This window comes from Salvelinus alpinus, chromosome 1 (assembly GCF_045679555.1).
Source record: "Salvelinus alpinus chromosome 1, SLU_Salpinus.1, whole genome shotgun sequence".
NCBI classification, from domain to species: Eukaryota; Metazoa; Chordata; class Actinopteri; order Salmoniformes; family Salmonidae; genus Salvelinus; species Salvelinus alpinus.
The window spans coordinates 46,150,236-46,170,867 of NC_092086.1; the positions used below are offsets into that span (position 1 = coordinate 46,150,236).

The 20,632-nt window shown below is 44.1% G+C and overlaps 2 protein-coding genes across 3 annotated transcripts in view; one reads left to right on the forward strand and one right to left on the reverse strand.

The window, feature by feature from the left end:
- The first annotated feature begins 9,232 nt into the window (after nt 1–9,232).
- On the forward strand, nt 9,233–10,663 carry LOC139567858 (uncharacterized). Its single transcript, XM_071389446.1, has 2 exons — nt 9,233–9,523; nt 9,719–10,663. Exon 2 carries the CDS (start codon nt 9,764–9,766, stop codon nt 10,511–10,513), a length of 750 nt encoding a protein of 249 aa, XP_071245547.1. The 5' UTR covers nt 9,233–9,523; nt 9,719–9,763; the 3' UTR covers nt 10,514–10,663.
- Nucleotides 10,664–18,643: 7,980 nt separating this feature from the next.
- LOC139577843 (myoferlin-like) overlaps nt 18,644–20,632 on the reverse strand; it is a 67,630-nt gene continuing 65,641 nt past the window's right edge. For both annotated transcript variants that reach the window (XM_071405001.1, XM_071405003.1), the window contains one exon: nt 18,644–20,384. In XM_071405001.1, the coding sequence (XP_071261102.1) occupies nt 20,346–20,384 (39 nt within the window). In that variant the 3' untranslated portion in view covers nt 18,644–20,345. The remainder of the gene's footprint in view (nt 20,385–20,632) is intronic.

Genomic DNA, 20,632 nt, shown 5'->3' on the forward strand with positions numbered 1-20,632 from the left:
TAAGGATGCACAACAAATGACTTGGCTAGCTTGCAAGCCTAAACGGAGCAGAAAACAGTAGCTGAATTTCTAACATTTCTAATCAGATAATGTTACAATTTCTTAAAACCTCCACACCAGTCGGGAAAGAGTGATTTATCCTGCCAAAGCATCAATTGCCCTGTTAAGTCCCTGAAAGACAGATTGAAAAAGATGATTTGCAACATTTCAATTTAGCTTGCTAGTCAGATCACCAACTCAGACCAACTCAAATCTGAGTAGTTCTTCATAATTGACACATTCCTGAATTAACAATTAACTATTAAGCAGTGTTGTAAAGTACTATTTAAGTAGTGTTTTGGGGTATCTGTACTTGACAAGTTTTACTTCACTACATTCCTAAAGAAAATAATGTACTTTTTACTCCATACATTTTCCCTGACACCCAAAAGTACTCGTTACATTTTGAATGTTTAGCAACACAGAAAAATGGTCCAATTCACACACTTATCAAGAGAACATCCCTGGTCATCTCTACCGCCTCTGATCTGATGGACTCACTAAACACAAATGCTTCATTTGTAAATTATGTATGAGTGTTGGAGTATACCTCTGGCTTTCCGTAAATACAATTTTAAAAATGGTGCCGTTTATTAATAGAAGGAATTTGAAATTATTTTTTACTTTTGATACATAAGTATATTTTTGCAATTACATTTACTTTTGATACTTAAGTATATTTAAAACCAAAAACTTTTGACTTTTACTCAAGTAGTATTGTACTGGATGACTTTTACTTGACTCATTATCTATTAAGGTATCTTTACTTTTAATCAAGTATGACAATTGGGTACTTTATCAACCACTGCTAACGTTAGTAAGTTTAACTTAGGTGGTTTGTCTGAACAGGTGACGAGATCGCCTGCTAGCTATCGGTACACACACTCGGCATTGCATGCACCCAATGGTCAAATGTAATATTCGTACGAAAGTCATTTGTTAAACATTTTTACATAATTTGTTGAATAAATAAACGTTATACTCACCATTTCATGAAGCTGTTCTTTCTTCTAGCTAAGGACAAGAAGTACACAGTCGTAATGTAATTTCATCACTGCTCGTCATGTGACAAAGATTATCCCAATGAATGGAGATAGCCGACTCTCATCTGAAGCTTCATTTGTGGATTGCAGTACATTTTTTTATTTTATTTTTATTTTTCACCTTTATTTAACCAGGTAGGCTAGTTGAGAACAAGTTCTCATTTGCAACTGCGACCTGGCCAAGATAAAGCATAGCAGTGTGAACAGACAACACAGAGTTACACATGGAGTAAACAATAAACAAGTCAATAACATGGTAGAAAAAAAAGAGAATCTATATACAATGTGTGCAAAAGGCATGAGGTAGGCAATAAATCGAATAATTACAATTTAGCAGATTAACACTGGAGTGATAAATCATCAGATGATCATGTGCAAGAAGAGATACTGGTGTGCAAAAGAGCAGAAAAGTAAATAAATAAAAGCAGTATGGGGGGTGAGGTAGGTAAATTGGGTGGGTAGTTTACAGATGGACTATGTACAGCTGCAGCGATCGGTTAGCTGCTCGGATAGCAGATTTTTAAAGTTGTTGAGGGAGATAAAAGTCTCCAACTTCAGAGATTTTTGCAATTCGTTCCAGTCGCAGGCAGCAGAGAACTGGAAGGAAAGGCGTCCAAATGAGGTTTTGGCTTTAGGGATGATCAGTGAGATACACCTGCTGGAGCGCGTGTTGCGGGTGGGTGTAGCCATCGTGACCAGTGAACTGAGATAAGGCGGCACTTTACCTAGCATAGCCTTGTAGATGACCTGGAGCCAGTGGGTCTGACGACGAACATGTAGCGAGGGCCAGCCGACTAGGGCATACAGGTCGCAGTGGTGGGTCGTATAAGGTGCTTTAGTAACAAAACGAATGGCACTGTGATAAACTGCATCCAGTTTGCTGAGTAGAGTATTGGAAGCTATTTTGTAGATGATATCGCCGAAGTCGAGGATCGGTAGGATAGTCAGTTTTACTAGGGTAAGTTTGGCGGCGTGAGTGAAGGAGGCTTTGTTGCGGAATAGAAAGCCGATTCTTGCTTTGATTTTGGATTGGAGATGTTTGATATGAGTCTGGAAGGAGAGTTTGCAGTCTAGCCAGACACCTAGGTACTTATAGATGTCCACATAATCTAGGTCGGAACCGTCCAGGGTGGTGATGCTAGTCGGGCGTGCGGGTGCAGGCAGCGAACGGTTGAAAAGCATGCATTTGGTTTTACTAGCGTTTAAGAGCAGTTGGAGGCCACGGAAGGAGTGTTGTATGGCATTGAAGCTCGTTTGGAGGTTAGATAGCACAGTGTCCAAGGAAGGGCCGGAAGTATATAGAATGGTGTCGTCTGCGTAGAGGTGGATCAGGGAATCGCCCGCAGCAAGAGCAACATCATTGATGTATACAGAGAAAAGAGTCGGCCCGAGAATTGAACCCTGTGGTACCCCCATAGAGACTGCCAGAGGACCGGACAACATGCCCTCCGATTTGACACACTGAACTCTGTCTGCAAAGTAGTTGGTGAACCAGGCAAGGCAGTCATTAGAAAAACCGAGGCTACTGAGTCTGCCGATAAGAATATGGTGATTGACAGAGTCGAAAGCCTTGGCCAGGTCGATGAAGACGGCTGCACAGTAATGTCTTTTATCGATGGCGGTTATGATATCGTTTAGTACCTTGAGCGTGGCTGAGGTGCACCCATGACCGGCTCGGAAACCGGATTGCACAGCGGAGAAGGTACGGTGGGATTCGAGATGGTCAGTGATCTGTTTGTTGACTTGGCTTTCGAAGACCTTAGATAGGCAGGGCAGGATGGATATAGGTCTGTAACAGTTTGGGTCCAGGGTGTCTCCCCCTTTGAAGAGGGGGATGACCGCGGCAGCTTTCCAATCCTTGGGGATCTCAGATGATACGAAGGAGAGGTTGAACAGGCTGGTGATAGGGGGTGCGACAATGGCGGCGGACAGTTTCAGAAATAGGGGGTCCAGATTGTCAAGCCCAGCTGATTTGTATGGGTCCAGGTTTTCCAGCTCTTTCAGAACATCTGCTATCTGGATTTGGGTAAAGGAGAAGCTGGGGAGGCTTGGGCGAGTAGCAGCGGGGGGGGCGGGGCTGTTGGCCAAGGTTGGAGTCGCCAGGAGGAAGGCATGGCCAGCCATTGAGAAATGCTTGTTGAAGTCTTCGATTATCACGGATTTATCGGTGGTGACCGTGTTACCTAGCCTCAGTGCAGTGGGCAGCTGGGAGGAGGTGCTCTTGTTCTCCATGGACTTTACAGTATCCCAGAACTTTTTGGAGTTAGAGCTACAGGATGCAAATTTCTGCTTGAAAAAGCTGGCCTTTGCTTTCCTGACTGACTGCGTGTATTGGTTCCTGACTTCCCTGAACAGTTGCATATCGCGGGGGCTCTTCGATGCTATTGCAGTTCGCCACAGGATGTTTTTTGTGCTGGGCGAGGGCAGTCAGGTCTGGAGTGAACCAAGGGCTATATCTGTTCTTGGTTCTGCATTTTTTGAACGGAGCATGCTTGTCTAATATGGTGAGGAAGTAACATTTAAAGAATGACCAGGCATCCTCAACTGACGGGATGAGGTCAATATCCTTCCAGGGTACCCGGGCCAGGTCGATTAGAAAGGCCTGCTCGCAGAAGTGTTTTAGGGAGCGTTTGACAGTGATGAGGGGTGGTCGTTTGACCGCGGACCCGTGGCGGATACAGGCAATGAGGCAGTGATCGCTGAGATCTTGATTGAAGACAGCAGAGGTGTATTTGGAGGGCAGGTTGGTCAGGATAATGTCTATTAGGGTGCCCATGTTTACGGATTTAGGGTTGTACCTGGTGGGTTCCTTGATGATTTGTGTGAGATTGAGGGCATCAAGCTTGGATTGTAGGACTGCCGGGGTGTTAAGCATATCCCAGTTTAGGTCACCTAACAGAACAAACTCTGAAGCTAGATGGGGAGCGATCAATTCACAGATGGTGTCCAGGGCACAGCTGGGAGCTGAGGGGGGTCGGTAGCAGGCGGCAACAGTGAGAGACTTATTTCTGGAGAGATTAATTTTTAAAATTAGAAGTTCGAACTGTTTGGGCATAGACCTGGAAAGTATGACAGAACTTTGCAGGCTATCTCTGCAGTAGATTGCAACTCCTCCCCCTTTGGCAGTTCTATCTTGACGGAAAGTGTTATAGTTGGGTATGGAAATCTCAGAATTTTTGGTGGCCTTCCTAAGCCAGGATTCGGACACGGCAAGGACATCAGGGTTGGCAGAGTGTGCTAAAGCGGTGAGTAAGGCAAACTTAGGGAGGAGGCTTCTGATGTTGACATGCATGAGGCCAAGGCTTTTTCGATCACAGAAGTCAACAAATGAGGGTGACTGGGGACATGCAGGGCCTGGGTTTACCTCCACATCACCCGAGGAACAGAGGAGTAGTAGGATGAGGGTGCGGCTAAAGGCTATCAAAACTGGTCGCCTAGAGCGTTGGGGACAAAGAATAAAAGGAGCAGATTTATGGGCGTGGTAGAATAGATTCTGGGCATAATGTGCAGACAGGGGTATGGTGGGGCGTGGGTACAGCGGAGGCAAGCCCAGGCACTGGGTGATGATAAGAGAGGTTGTATCTCTGGACATGCCGGTCTCAATGGGTGAGGTCACCGCATGTGTGGGGGGTGGGACCAAGGAGGTATCAGAGGTACGGAGAGTGGAACTACAGGGTCCATTGCAAACCAAAACAATGATAATGATAACTAGCCTGAACAACAGTATGCAAGGCATATTGATATTTGAGAGAGACATACAATAAGGCATAAAGTGATTGCAGGTCTTGATTGGGAGAGCTAGCTAAAACAACAGGTAAGATAACAGCAGCAATAACAGGGTGCTAGTCTAACACAGCAACAACAGGTAAAAATGGCGACGACTAGGCAGAGAGGGTCGGATTAACTACACACAGATCCTGAGTTAAAGCACAGAGCCGACAGATAAAACACAAATAAACAGAATGGAGTACCGTGAATTAATGGACAGTCAAGCATGCATCAGCTATGTAGCCAAGTGATCATAGTGTCCAGGGGGCAGCCGTAGATGGAGCAGGGAGGCCTCCACTAAGCTAGCACGCGGCGTTTAAAGTTAGTAGCCCGGGGGGTGGTCTGCTCAGACGGAGGGGGTCTGCTCAGACGTGGTCGTGTCGACAGAGAATCCAAGCCAGATGGCGATGGCGAAAGAGAGGTGGTGAATTGTAGAATTGTGTTTGCTAACTGGTGCTAGCTTCGTGGCAGTGGCGCTAGCTGCGCTAGCTACAAGCTAGCTGTGAGGATCAGAAGTAGTGGCTCAGGGATTACGGCAGGAATCCGGCGTTGTTGTCGAGAGACAGTCCGATGCTGGTAAATTGGTGAGTAATATCCAGGCTAATAACAGGGCTGGTGTCTGTGCAGAAGGTAAAAGCTACTAGCAGCGGCAAAAAAATGGCTAAATTAGCTTGTAGCTGGTATTGTAGCCCAAGAATTCGCTGGTAGACCTCTTCAGCTAGCCGGCAGATGGGCCTAGCTCAAGGCTAACTGGTGCTTGCTTCGGGACAGAGGTGTTAGCCAGTAGTAGCCACTCGGTTGCAGCTAGCTAGCTGTGATGATACGGTGTAATTGTCCAGAGCTTGCGTCAGGAATCCGGTGATGTGGTAGAGAAAAAGCAGTCCTATATGCTCTGGGTTGATATCACGCTTGCAGACTGGCAGGTATTGGCCCGGTATTGAAGCTGGCTGTGTCCGAGTTGAGGGTGAAGACCGCAGCAGTGGCTAACTGACTACTAGCTAGTAGCTAGTTATCTGGCTAGCTTCTGATTGGGGTTACGGTTCTAAAGTATAAAAAAATAGCAGGTCCGTACCACATTGGGTGAGGCGGAATGTAGGAATGTATATTCAGTTCCTAGATGGAAAGTGAAATTAAAATATATACGAAATGTATACGAAAAATACGAAGACTATTTACACGGGACAGGACAAGACAAAGACACGTCCGACTGCTACGCCATCTTGGATGCACATGGACAGGTGGGGGAAAAAATCTCAAAATTCTGTAAACACAGAATACAGATCCATAAGCACTTTTTGAATGTGCAAATGCACATTCCACAGTTTTAAATGTTAGGGATTTCTGAACATTTGCTCACAAATCGTTCTACATTTGTTCAAATTATAGTTTTATGTGTGATCTATGTTGAATATATTTACAGATCATATATGTATTTTTATAAACTGGGGGATTCCAGCCCTGAATGCTGATTGGCTGACAGACGTGGTATATCAGACCGTATACCACGGGTATGACAAAACATTTATTTTTACTGCTCTAATTACGTTGGTAACCAGTTTATAATAGCAATAAGGCACCTCACACCGCGATGCGTCGTGCATAAGAACAGCCCTTAGCCGTGGCATATTGGCCATATACCACAACCCCTCGTGCCTTATTGCTTAAGTGACATATGGTCAACATTTGTGAAATATTTTTACATATTTACAGGTCATGGTTTAATTGTGAGTTACACCGTAAAACTTTTCCCTGTAAATTTACAGCATTATACTACCACCAGAGTTGCAAGCTTAATACTGTAATTTTGTTAACCGCAGAGATGGTGTAATATATTTTACAGTACTATTTTCCTTATTGTAAAACATATTACAGCATCCCTGCTGTAAATTTAGAGGAATGCTGTAATGTTTTACAGTAAGGAAAATACTACTGTGAAATATTTTACATGATCTCTGCTGCAAAGCATAATTACAGTATTAAGCTTGCAATTCTGGTGCCATGATACTGCTGTAAATGTACACTGAAATTCTCTCTGAAATCTAAATGTAAGAAAAACAATACATTTGAAGATAAAATAAATGTATTCAAAGTGGTAAAAACATAAAAAAACTAATTAAACAACAGAATTGACAATATAAGTAACAACAGTTAACCAAATAAGAACATGATTTCAACACTAATTTAATGGGGAGAGAGCGACAAAGAGAGGGAGTTAAAATTGGGATTGATCATAGATCTAGGATCAGGGGCAACTCTATTTGGGGTAAGGGGGTTCAGAGGCGGTGAAACACAATAGGACAGTTTGGGAAGGAGAGCATCCAGAACAGAGAAGTCAGTGCAGTATCAGGTGCTCCTCATGGGGCTCCCTAGCAATCCTACTCAGTTCTATTTGTCAGCTCTTCTCAAACCCTAGGTCAAGCATAGAGCAAGAAATAATAGAATGAGACAGAGAGCACCAGAGCTGTTACTCTGTGGGTAAAAACACAGGTGACAAGGGACATATCAAGCTGGTATCGCGTGTGTGTATGTGTGTATTCAGGTCTTCATTCAGAACAGCTGAATTCCTCTGGGCCACCTTGTCATGCACTTTTTCCCATCTTTAGGGTTCATCATCTTGGGTTGATTCGAACCAGGAATCTGTACAGACATACGGTATATCCAATATAACTTCTGAAATCAATTGAGGCATTGAACAAATACAAAATAAGACAGCTAGATAAACCTACTTAAAATCATAGCTAACGAATAAGATATTGCTACAGCCTACACAATACTACAGATTATTTTACCAGACACACAACATTTTCCTTTCTTTTGGTGCCACCAAACATTTGCATACTACTAGTAAACTGAACAGGTTTAGCTAATACTGTAACATTATGGAACAATGTTGTTTAAATTAAACCAATAGTTAGCGGGGAGAGGCTATACGGACACTCCTGGCCTGCAAAACAATGACTTACTGCATGTTGAGCAGCTGAGAGCCGAGTGATCAAATCAAATTTGTCAAATGCGGGTGTAGACCTTACAGTGAAATGCTTACTTCCAATCCCTTAACCAAAAATGCAGTTTTAAGAAAAATAAGTGTTAAGTAAAAAATAGATAAGTAAAACATTTAAAATAAAAGTAACAAATAATTCAACAGCAGCAGTAAAATAACAATAGCAAGGCTATATACAGTTGGTACCGGTACAGAGTCAATGTGCGGGGGCACCGGTTAGTCGAGGTAATTGAGGTAATGTGTACATGTACGTAGAGTTAAAGTGACTATGCATAGATAATAAACAGAGAGTAGCAGCAGTGTAAAAGAGGGGGGGGGGGGCAATGCAAATAGTCTGGGTAGCCCTTTGATTAGCTGTTCAGGAGTCTTATGGCTTGGGGGTAGAAGCTGTTAAGAAGCATTTTGGACCTAGGCTTGGCGCTCCGGTACTGCTTGCCGTGCGGTAGCAGAGAGAACAGTCTATGACCAGGGTGGCTGGAGTCGTTGCCAATTTTTAGGGGCTTCCACTGACACCGCCTGGTATAGAGGTCCTGGATGGCAGGAAGCTTGGCCCCAGTGATGTACTGGGCCATATGCACTACCCTCTGTGGTGCCTTGCGGTCGGAGGCCGAGCAGTTGCCATATCAGGCAGTGATGCAGCCAGTCAGGATGCTCTTTTCAGTCTCCTGAGGGGGAATAGACGTTATCTTAGTGTGTTTGGACCATGATAGTTTGTTGGTGATGTGGACACCAAGGAACTTGAAGCTCTCAACCTGCTCCACTACAGTCCCGTTGATGAGAATGAGGACGTGCTCGGTCCTCCTTTTCCTGTAGTCCACACTCATCTCCTTTGTCTTGATCACGTTGAGGGAGAGGTAGTTATCCTGGCACCACACTGCCAGGTCTCTGACCTCCTCCCTATAGGCTGTCTCATCGTTGTCGGTGATTAGGCCTACCACTGTTGTGTCGTCGGCAAACTTAATGATGGTGTTGGAGTCTTGCTTGGCCATGCAGTCATGGGTGAACAGGGAGTACAGGAGAGGACTGAGCATGCACCCCTGATGAGCTCCCGTGTTGAGGATCAGCATGGCAGATGTGTTGTTACCTACCCTTACCACCTGGAGGCGAAGTCAGGAAGTCCAGGATCCAGTTGCAGAGGGAGGTGTTTAGTCCAAGGGTCCTTTGCTTAGTGATGAGCTTTGAGGGCACTATGGTGTTGAATGCTGAGCTGTAGTCAATGAATAGCATTCTCACATAGGTGTTCCTTTTGCGCAGGTGGGAAAGGGCAGTGTGGAGTGCAATAGAGATTGCATCATCTGTGAATCTGTTGGGGAGGTATGCAAATTGGAGTGGGTGAATTTCAAAGCACTTCATGGCTACAGACGTGAGTGCTACTCTTGAACGTGCCGTCCTTGGCCAGCTCTCCTGCTATCTCTCTCAGAATGACCTTCTTGATCCAAATCAGTCAGGTTTCAAGACTAGTCATTCAACTGAGACTGCTCTTCTCTGTGTCACGGAGGCGCTCCGCACTGCTAAAGCTAACTCTCTCTCCTCTGCTCTCATCCTTCTAGACCTATCGGCTGCCTTTGATACTGTGAACCATCAGATCCTCCTCTCCACCCTCTCCGAGCTGGGCATCTCCGGCGCGGCCCACGCTTGGATTGCGTCCTACCTGACAGGTCGCTCCTACCAGGTGGCGTGGCGAGAATCTGTCTCCGCACCACGTGCTCTCACCACTGGTGTCCCCCAGGGCTCTGTTCTAGGCCCTCTCCTATTCTCGCTATACACCAAGTCACTTGGCTCTGTCATATCCTCACATGGTCTCTCCTATCATTGCTATGCAGACGACACACAATTAATCTTCTCCTTTCCCCCCTCTGATAACCAGGTGGTGAATCGCATCTCTGCATGTCTGGCAGACATATCAGTGTGGATGACGGATCACCACCTCAAGCTGAACCTCGGCAAGACGGAGCTGCTCTTCCTCCCGGGGAAGGACTGCCCGTTCCATGATCTCGCCATCACGGTTGACAACTCCATTGTGTCCTCCTCCCAGAGTGCTAAGAACCTTGGCGTGATCCTGGACAACACCCTGTCGTTCTCAACTAACATCAAGGCGGTGACCCGTTCCTGTAGGTTCATGCTCTACAACATTCGCAGAGTACGACCCTGCCTCACGCAGGAAGCGGCGCAGGTCCTAATCCAGGCACTTGTCATCTCCCGTCTGGATTACTGCAACTCGCTGTTGGCTGGGCTCCCTGCCTGTGCCATTAAACCCCTACAACTCATCCAGAACGCCGCAGCCCGTCTGGTGTTCAACTTTCACAAGTTCTCTCACGTCACCCCGCTCCTCCGCTCTCTCCACTGGCTTCCAGTTGAAGCTCGCATCCGCTACAAGACCATGGTGCTTGCCTACGGAGCTGTGAGGGGAACGGCACCTCCGTACCTTCAGGCTCTGATCAGGCCCTACACCCAAACAAGGGCACTGCGTTCATCCACCTCTGGCCTGCTCGCCTCCCTACCTCTGAGGAAGTACAGTTCCCGCTCAGCCCAGTCAAAACTGTTCGCTGCTCTGGCACCCCAATGGTGGAACAAACTCCCTCACGACGCCAGGTCAGCGGAGTCAATCACCACCTTCCGGAGACACCTGAAACCCCACCTCTTTAAGGAATACCTAGGATAGGATAAAGTAATCCTTCTAACCCCCCCCCCCTTAAAAGAGTTAGATGCACTATTGTAAAGTGGTTGTTCCACTGGATATCATAAGGTGAATGCACCAATTTGTAAGTCGCTCTGGATAAGAGCGTCTGCTAAATGACTTAAATGTAATGTAAATGTAATGCTACGGGTCAGTAGTCATTTAGGCAGGTTACCTTGGTGTTCTTGGGCACAGGGACTATGGTGGTCTGCTTGAAACATGTTGGTATTACAGACTCGGTCAGGGACAGGGTGAAAATGTCAGTGAAGACACTTGTCAGTTAGTCAGTGCATGCTCGGAGTACACGTCCTGGTAATCCATCTGGCCCCGCAGCCTTGTGTATGTTGACCTGTTTAAAGGTCTTACTCACATCGGCTACGGAGAGCATGATAACACAGTCGTCCGTAACAGCTAATGCTCTCATGCATGCCTCAGTGTTGCTTGCCTCGAAGCAAGCATAGAAGTGATTTAGCTCGTCTGGTAGGCTTGTGTCACTGGGCAGCTCGCGGCTGTGCTTCCCATTATAGTCTGTAATAGTTTGCAAGCCCTGCCACATAAGACGAGCGTCGAACGCCGGTGTAGTGTGAGAGAGCTTTGTACGCGTGTCTGTGTGTGGAGTACAGGTGATCTAGATTTGTTTTTCCTCTGGTTGCACATTTAACATGTTGATAGAAATTTGGTAGAACTGATTTAAGTTTCCCTGCATTAAAGTCTCCGGCCACTAGGAGCGCCGCCTCTGGGTGAGTGGTTTCCTGTTTGCTTATTTCCTTATACAGCTGACTGAGTCCGGTCTTAGTGCCAGCATCTGTCTGTGGTGCTTAGTGACTTCGTTCTACTATTGCACTGGGGTCGCTGTTGGGTACATTTCAGGGATGAATGTAGCACATGGGGATGTGTGAAACGTACTCCTCAACCTGAAGTGTCCCCACTTGTGCCACCAAATAGCTAGGGCCGGATTTATGATCTCAGATAAGGCATCCGAGCGAGCGAAACATCCCCCCTCTGTCTCCGTATGTGTAGACCATGTATCTGATGATGTCTGGACAGAAGGAGTATGGCATGTCATACTGTTTCTGGGCAGACAGCTTCAGATACATGGGCTACATGTAGTAAGACAGAGCAGCGCTGTTTCGCTCACTAGTTTCAGCAGAGAGGAAGAGGCGAGGTGAGAGGGCTCACTGTCGCCAAAATCTGTCCTGAATAAGCCCAATGCGGTTCAATGGGCATAATATGCAGATCTAAACTTGTCGCCTGCATTCCCTTAGTTTTTGAGGGGGACTGAGTTGCACGGCCTGCTGCTGGCCTTTCACTCCACCACTCCATAGCCCCAAATGCAATACACTGTATATGGAATACTGGGGTGGAAAATACTCAGTAGGGTCTCTACTAACCAAATGTTTACTTTTTGAGGGGGTCGCACGAGTTGCTGCTGGCTTTTTACTCTGGCCCCATAGCTCCAAATGCAATACACTGTATGGAATGCATATTGGGTTGCACAGTGAACAGAATTCCCCTCCTGGACATTATGAGCATTACATTAGTACATTTTTATTTGAGAGAAATGGTGTTCTAAATAACCGTTGTCAGTCAGTTCTCTGCTCTTCCTGCTCCCATCCTCTAGCTGACCTGAATGATAACCTGTCAACTACTAGTGAATTTGTGTTTTAATTTCAACAAGTTACTACTGTACCTGTGATGTGCTGAAGGCCTTGCTTAAGATTGAAGTTAAAACATCCATGCGGGGTTGATATGCTTGACCCGTTTTTACTGCAGCTCTCTGCCCCCTTGATTGCGGAATCATTAACCCAGATTTTTTTATTTGACGATCATATCTGGTGCTATCACAAGGGTTTAGAAGTCGGCCCATGTGCTCCCTTTCCACAAAGGTGGTAACCCTTGTGCCCTAAATAATGATTGCCCTATTTCTAAACTTTCTTACCTAGCAAAAGTATTAGAATCATTTGTATTTATTATGGCAGTAATATACATTATAATACAATTTCTAAACATTAAAATACATTTTACCAAAGATTTCACAATACATTGTGTGCCTTCTGGCCCCTACTCTACTACAACACACAATCCAAGTGTACATATGTGTATAGTGTGTATGTTATGTGTTCGTATGTGTGTTTGTACCTGTATGTGATTCTTCAGTCCTCACTGTTTTTTTATCTGATTTTACTGCTTGAGTAAAAAAACAAGTAGTGATGAAGTCAATCTCTCCTCTATTTTGAGTCATGAGAGATTGACATGCATATTATTAATGTTAGCTATACGTGTACATTTACGGGCCAGCCGTGCTGCCCTGTTTTGGGCCAGTTGTAATTATTCCAAGTCCCTCTTTGTGGCACCTGATCACACGACTGGGCAGTAGTCCAGGTGCGACAAAACTAGGGCCTGTAGGACCTGCCTTGTTGATATTGTTGTTAAGAAGGCAGAGCAGCGCTTTATTATTGACAGACCTCTCCCCATCTTAGCTACTGTTGCATCAATATGTTTTGACCACAAGTTTACAATCCAGGGTTACTCCAAGCAGTTTAGTCTCCTCGACTTGCTCAATTTCCACATTATTCATTGCAAGATTTAGTTGAGGTTTAGGGTTTAGTGAATGATTCGTTCCAAATACAATGCTTTTCGTTTTTGAAATGTTTAGGACTAGCTTATTACTTGCCACCCATTCTGAAACTGACTGCAGCTCTTTAAGTATTGCAGTGATTTAACTTGCTGACGTGTATAGTGTTGAGTCATCTGCATATATGAAGACACAGGCTTTACTCAGCCAGTGGCAGGGCATTAGTAAAGATTAAGGGGCCTAGACAGCTGCCCTGGGGAATGTCTGATTCTACTTGGATTTTGTTGGAGGCTACTATTAAAGGACACCCCCCTCTCTCACCCTCCTAACTCTCAACTAAGAACTTTCTTATCTAAGAAATGTATTGCCCTGCCCTGCTCTCTATACCATATCCAACCTCTCAGTTCCACCACCCACATATGCGATGACATCACCTGGTTTCAATGATGTTTCTAGAGACAATATCTCTCTCATCATCACTCAATACCTAGGTTTACCTCCACTGTATTCACATCCTACCATACCTTTGTCTGTACATTATTCCTTTAAACTATTTTATCGCCCCCAGAAACCTCCTTTTACTCTCTGCTCTAGTAGCTCTAGGCGACCAATTCTCATAGCTTTTAGCCGTACCCTTATCCTACTCCTCCTCTGTTCCTCTGGTGATGTAGAGGTGAATCCAGGCCCTGCAGTACCTGGCTCCACTCCTATTCCCCAGGCGCTCTCTTTTGATGACTTCTGTAACCGTAATAGCCTTGGCTTCATGCATGTTAACATTAGAAGCCTCCTCCCTAAGTTTGTTTTGTTCACTGCTTTAGCACACTCTGCCAACCCGGATGTTTTAGCCGTGTCTGAATCCTGGCTTAGAAAGACCACCAAAAATTCAGACATTTTCATCCCCAATTACAAGATTTTCAGACAAGATAGAACGGCCAAAGGGGGCGGTGTTGCAATCTACTGCAAAGACTGCCTGCAGAGTTCTGTTATACTATCCAGGTCTGTTCCCAAACAATTTGAACTTCTACTTTTAAAAATCCACCTCTCTAAAAACAAGTCTCTCACCGTTGCCGCCTGCTATAGACCACCCTCTGCCCCCAGCTGTGCTCTGGACACTATATGTGAACTGATTGCCCCCCATCTATCTTCAGAGCTCGTGCTGCTAGGCGACCTAAATTTGAACATGCTCAACACCCCAGCCACCCTACAATCTAAGCTTGATGCCCTCAATCTCACACAAATTATAAATGAACCTACCAGGTACCACCCCAATTCCGTAAACACGGGTACCCTCATAGATATCATCCTAACAAACTTGCCCTCCAAATACACCTCTGCTGTTTTCAACCAAGATCTCAGCGATCACTGCCTCATTGCCTGCATCCGTAATGGGTCAGCGGTCAAACGACCTCCACTCATCACTGTCAAACGCTCCCTGAAACACTTCAGCGAGCAGGCCTTTCTAATCGACCTGGCCGGGGTATCCTGGAAGGATATTGATCTCATCCCGTCAGTAGAGGATGCCTGGTCATTTTTTAAAAATGCCTTCCTCACCATCTTGAATAAGCATGCCCCATTCAAGAAATTTAGAACCAGGAACAGATATAGCCCTTGGTTCTCTCCTGACCTGACTGCCCTTAACCAACAGAAAAACATCCTATGGCGTTCTGCATTAGCATCGAACAGCCCCCGTGATATGCAACTTTTCAGGGAAGCCAGAAACCAATATACACAGGCAGTTAGAACAGCCAAGGCTAGCTATTTCAAGCAGAAATTTGCTTCCTGCAACACAAATTCAAAAAAGTTCTGGGACACCGTAAAGTCCATGGAGAATAAGAACACCTCCTCCCAGCTTCCAACCGCTCTGAAGATAGGAAACACTGTCACCACCGACAAATCCACTATAATCGAGAATTTCAATAAGCATTTTTCTACGGCTGGCCATGCTTTCCACCTGGCTACCCCCACCCCGGACAACAGCACTGCCCTCCCCTCTGCTACTCGCCCAAGCCTTCCCCATTTCTCTTTCTCCCAAATACAGTCAGCTGATGTTCTAAATGAGCTGCAAAATCTGGACCCTTACAAATCAGCCGGGCTAGATAATCTGGACCCTTTCTTTCTAAAACTATCTGCTGAAATTGTTGCCACCCCTATTACTAGCCTCTTCAACCTCTCTTTCGTGTCGTCTGAGATCCCCAAAGATTGGAAAGCAGCTGCGGTTATCCCCCTCTTCAAAGGGGGGGACACCCTTGACCCTAACTGCTACAGACCTATATCTATCCTACCCTGCCTTTCTAAGGTCTTCGAAAGCCAAGTCAACAAACAGATTACCGACCATTTCGAATCCCACCACACCTTCTCCGCAATGCAATCTGGTTTCAGAGCTGGTCATGGGTGCACCTCAGCCACGCTCAAGGTCATAAACGATATCGTAACCGCCATCGATAGGAAACAATACTGTGCAGCCGTATTCATTGACCTGGCCAAGGCCTTTGACTCTGTCAATCACCACATCCTCATTGGCAGACTCGACAGCCTTGGTTTCTCTAATGATTGCCTCGCCTGGTTCACCAACTACTTCTCTGATCGAGTTCAGTGTGTCAAATCGGAGGGTCTGTTGTCCGGGCCTCTGGCAGTCTCTATGGGGGTGCCACAGGGTTCAATTCTTGGACCGACTCTCTTCTCTGTTTACATCAATGATGTCGCTCTTGCTGCTGGTGATTCTCTGATCCACCTCTACGCAGACGACACTATTCTGTATACTTCTGGCCCTTCTTTTGACACTGTGTTAACAACCCTCCAGGCGAGCTTCAATGCCATACAACTCTCCTTCCGTGGCCTCCAACTGCTCTTAAATACAAGTAAAACCAAATGCATGCTCTTCAACCGATCGCTGCCTGCTCCTGCCCGCCTGTCCAACATCACTACTTTGGACGGCTCTGACTTAGAATATGTGGACACCTACAAATACCTAGGTGTCTGGTTAGACTGCAAACTCTCCTTCCAGACTCACATCAAACATCTCCAATCCAAAGTCAAATCTAGAATTGGCTTCCTATTCCGCAACAAAGCATCCTTTACTCATGCTGCCAAACATACCCTTGTAAAACTGACCATCCTACCAATCCTCGACTTCGGTGATGTCATTTACAAAATAGCCTCCAAAACCCTACTCAATAAATTGGATGCAGTCTATCACAGTGCCATCCGTTTTGTCACCAAAGCCCCATATACTACCCACCACTGCGACCTGTACACTCTCGTTGGCTGGCCCTCGCTTCATACTCGTCGCCAAACCCACTGGTTCCAGGTCATCTACAAGACCCTGCTAGGTAAAGTCCCCCCTTATCTCAGCTCGCTGGTCACCATAGCAGCACCTACCTGTAGCACGCGCTCCAGCAGGTATATCTCTCTAGTCACCCCCAAAACCAATTCTTCCTTTGGACGCCTCTCCTTCCAGTTCTCTGCTGCCAATGACTGGAACGAACTACAAAAATCTCTGAAACTGGAAACACCTATCTCCCTCACTAGCTTTAAGCACCAGCTGTCAGAGCAGCTCATAGATTACTGCACCTGTATATAACCCATCTACAATTTAGCCCAAACAACTACCTCTTTACCTACTGTATTTATTTATTAATTTATTTTGCTCCTTTGCACCCCTTTATTTCTGTCTCTACTTTGCACTTTCTTCCACCGCAAACCAACCATTCCATTGTTTTTTTAGTTTTTATTTTACGTGCTGTGTTGTACTCACTTCGCCTCCATGGCCTTTTATATTTTTATTTATTTATACATATATTTGTTTGCCTTCACCTCCCTTATCTCACCTCACTTGCTCACATTGTATATAGACTTATTTTTTATTTTTTTCACTGTATTATTGACTATATGTTGTTTTACTCCATGTGTAACTATGTGTTGTTGTATGTGTCGAACTGCTTTGCTTTATCTTGGCCAGGTCGCAATTGTAAATGAGAACGTGTTCTCAATTTGCCTACCTGGTTAAATAAAGGTTAAATAAAAAAATAAAAATTGTAAATGTTCATCAATCTGGCTTTAGACCTGGTCATAGGCCTGGATCAGGCTGCGTGTAATTGGTTTAAAAACTACCTGACACACAGGAATACCAGACACATCAGGAATACCAGACACATTTACAAATATTCCCATATACTCGATGGTCGATATTCACGCCATAAGAAGTCATTCCCCTCGATCACACCCACAAATTGGGGGAAACAAACATTCTTTCCCGTTGACCCCCATGTAAAAAATGTAATTTTCTGTTCAACAGAAATAACAAAACATGCCGAAAAGATGCTGTGTTGTTGTACATGTAACTTGTCAAAAATCACGACCTACAGTTCACAATGCACAAATAGATCCTGCGAGAAGAGCGCTGTGGCTTCAGGCTATTCAGTGTGGGAGAGTGGGAAAATGTGAGAACTCAGTGTCCAAGTAGTCTACACGTAGCTATGTGTGTGGAAAACATTTAATCACAGGTAAAGCATTTAACTCGTTTCATATAGTCAGTTTGTTTGGGTTAGTTGGTCTTGGCTAGCTTAATGTTCTGGTCGGTAGCAAAAAGGTGGTGTTTTTGTTGTGAGACAATGGGGTAACCACGGGTCATTTTCCCCCAAAGCGGGTGGGGCCGCGACATTCTATCTAATACCGACTGGGAGTATACTGTAGGTACAGTTTAAAACATTCCCACCCCTATCGGATAACTCAAACTCCTGATGTTAAAGTTTAAACACTGAGGTAAACACTAATGCTTAGGCACTATTTAAAAGCTTATTCAGTTCAGAAGCTCTTGCCTTCCAAAGAATGCTTTCCTACCAAAAAATCATTAAAGAACACTTTCATTCGAAAAGCGGTTCTTAGGATTAAAAAGGTTCTAGGTAGAACCTTTTGCCTTATAATGAACCCTTGTCTTCCAAAAAGGGTTCTTCAGATGTAAATGGTTCTTGGTACAACCCTGTCCCTCCGCAAATAACCTCTTTGGAACCCTTTTTTCTAAGAGTGTACTAATTAGATCAGTATCTTTCAATGTAATAATACTAACCAACTCAAGATTTGATAAAAGTGTTACAAAAATCTTTAATTGCTTTATTTTCAAACATGAATTTTAGGAGTCAGGGTGTGGGACAGCCACCTCTCAATAGGAATGGGTATTTAAACAATGACTTTGTACTATATTAATTTAACAATGTTTGTAATTGACTTGGAATTAATTAGAATATATTATGATATAAATACATTTCAAAGTAAATAAATCAACGTTTGAAGACTTATCTGTTTTTTTTAATAGTACTTTGATTGGGGACAGCAATTTGAACCACTTCTGTAGAATCCCCAATACAAATTATACAACTTAATGTGCTTTGCCTGACTTGAGTTTGCTGAAATGGACACTTTTAGCCATGTGTGCCGCAGGGCTGCGGAACTACCGCTACACCAGCCAGGTGTCAGTAAGTGATCTAAAACGCTGCCTTCAGGATAAGTGTGGAGAGAAACATTTACAGTAAATCCGCAACCGCCACGTTTGTACATATTCATTGTTCTTTATTAAAACATAGAAAAGCCTATTGATATAAATGAAATTTGAACACAACAGTTGTTAGAGCCATTTTGTATGTGAAAAGACAATATGTTAAAGTTATTATTCACAGTATGGAAACTGTTTATATGGAAATATAATGGGTTAAAGCTAAGATGCATCAGTGGAACCCATACATGTAGAAAGAGGACTCTGAATGGATAGAACCTGTTTCAGCATGAACATTGCCATTGAGGGCTTTCACCATTTTAAAGTAGTCAACTGTTTGGGACTTCCTGTGGGTTAAATTAAGGAAGGATCACATAATTCCATCCAGGTAATCAAGAGGGATCAGCCAATGAATTATACTCCTGAGGAAACATTCCAGAACTGCAGGTGGCAGTAAATCCCCAACCTTGGCTTAAAACCTGTTCAGATAACACACTCCAGGTGGCAGTATGCACCCTTTTAGTTTGTTTACTGACTCATAAAAGTTGAATAAGAAGAAATGGACTACTTTAAAGTAACTGTCCAATATTAATGCGAGTAGACCGCTGATTGGCCAGCTCATCCTCCTCAGGAGGATGTCATCATCCTCTATGATGAAATAGCAAGCATGTTTTTCTGGTTGAGACACACGCTTGAGGTTGGGATTTTAAAGTGTTTTTTCTCCAATTTCTGCTTGGCTACAAATTAGTATAGGATGAGCCAACACCATTATTTGGGTATGCGTTATCAGAACATGACATTTTAAAAGTGAGATTATCACTGGACAGTTACTTTAAAATGGAGATAGCCCTCAATTGCACTGCCCATCCCGTCTCAGAAGCCATTATAGAACAGATACAATGATGAGCCTTCTTTTTACCTCTATGGTGGAACCGAATTAGAACGGGATAGAAGCCTGCTAGAAAAATGCCTTCCAAAAACTAGAGTGATTAATACTGTTTCATTTGTGGATTAATACCTTTGGATTTAAACTTTTGATTTCAAGACAATCATCTATTTTACCTTAATCATTTTGTGTACCTTTTTGAGTTAGATCCCAATTAATATTTATACTAAAACTGTCTATGCTTACATGGAAACCATGTACATTTATTGTGTGACATACCTGGATTTACCCGGACTGTATGACATACCTAGACATTCTGTGAGTAAATTAAATGGGATTTTTGTTGCAACCAAGAAATTATCTCATGCCCTTTCTTGGAAATGCGCTGGGGCCTTCTCACTAAGGAAGTGGCTTATTAGAATGTTGGGACATTGTTTGAAGTCACAACAACAGTGTTTGTTGTTAGTAGTTAGTAATATAGTCTCTATATTAGGTTTAGTAAAGCATGCATACAAAATAGCATTTGATTAAATGCAGAAGACACATTATCGGTTGAATGCATTCAGTTGTGCGACTAACTAGGTATCCCCTTTCCTTTCGCTTTCGGTATTTCAAGGAAAGACAGACAGGTAAGAACAGTACAGGTACAGGACAATTAAAAGGGCTGTGTAGCTACAGTATTTAATGCAAGTGAAGTGTACCCTTGATTGATAAAGTGTAAAAATGTAAATAATGCATGCAACTCTGAAGACAACGCTGATAGGAATACATTGCATAGAGTTTGTGAGGGCCTGAGTGTCAAGACTTCTGTCGCCTTATCCCTTGGACGAAGACAGGCATAGTACTCAGCTGCCCCGTAGAGTAACTCCTAAGAGAAAGGCTTCACAATTTTCATTGAGATGTAGTTCTGGAGAGGAAAGAGAAAATATTTAATTAATAAAACACATCTTTGACTTTTATTTAAAGTAAGGTTAAATCCTCTGTTATATTCATATGCAGGATGCATTCGCAGAGTGGAATTATTGCAATATTGCACTCTATTATCAGATCAAATAAATGCAGCTATGCTTAATTTGACCATATTATGTTGCAATTCAGCATATCAAAGGAATGATGCACGTTGCCTGTTTACACTATATGAGTGAATCACATACA

Excerpts from the sequence above, each read along its gene's own strand:
- LOC139567858 (XM_071389446.1), top strand. The coding sequence starts at position 9,764 with ATGACGGATCACCACCTCAAGCTGAACCTCGGCAAGACGGAGCTGCTC.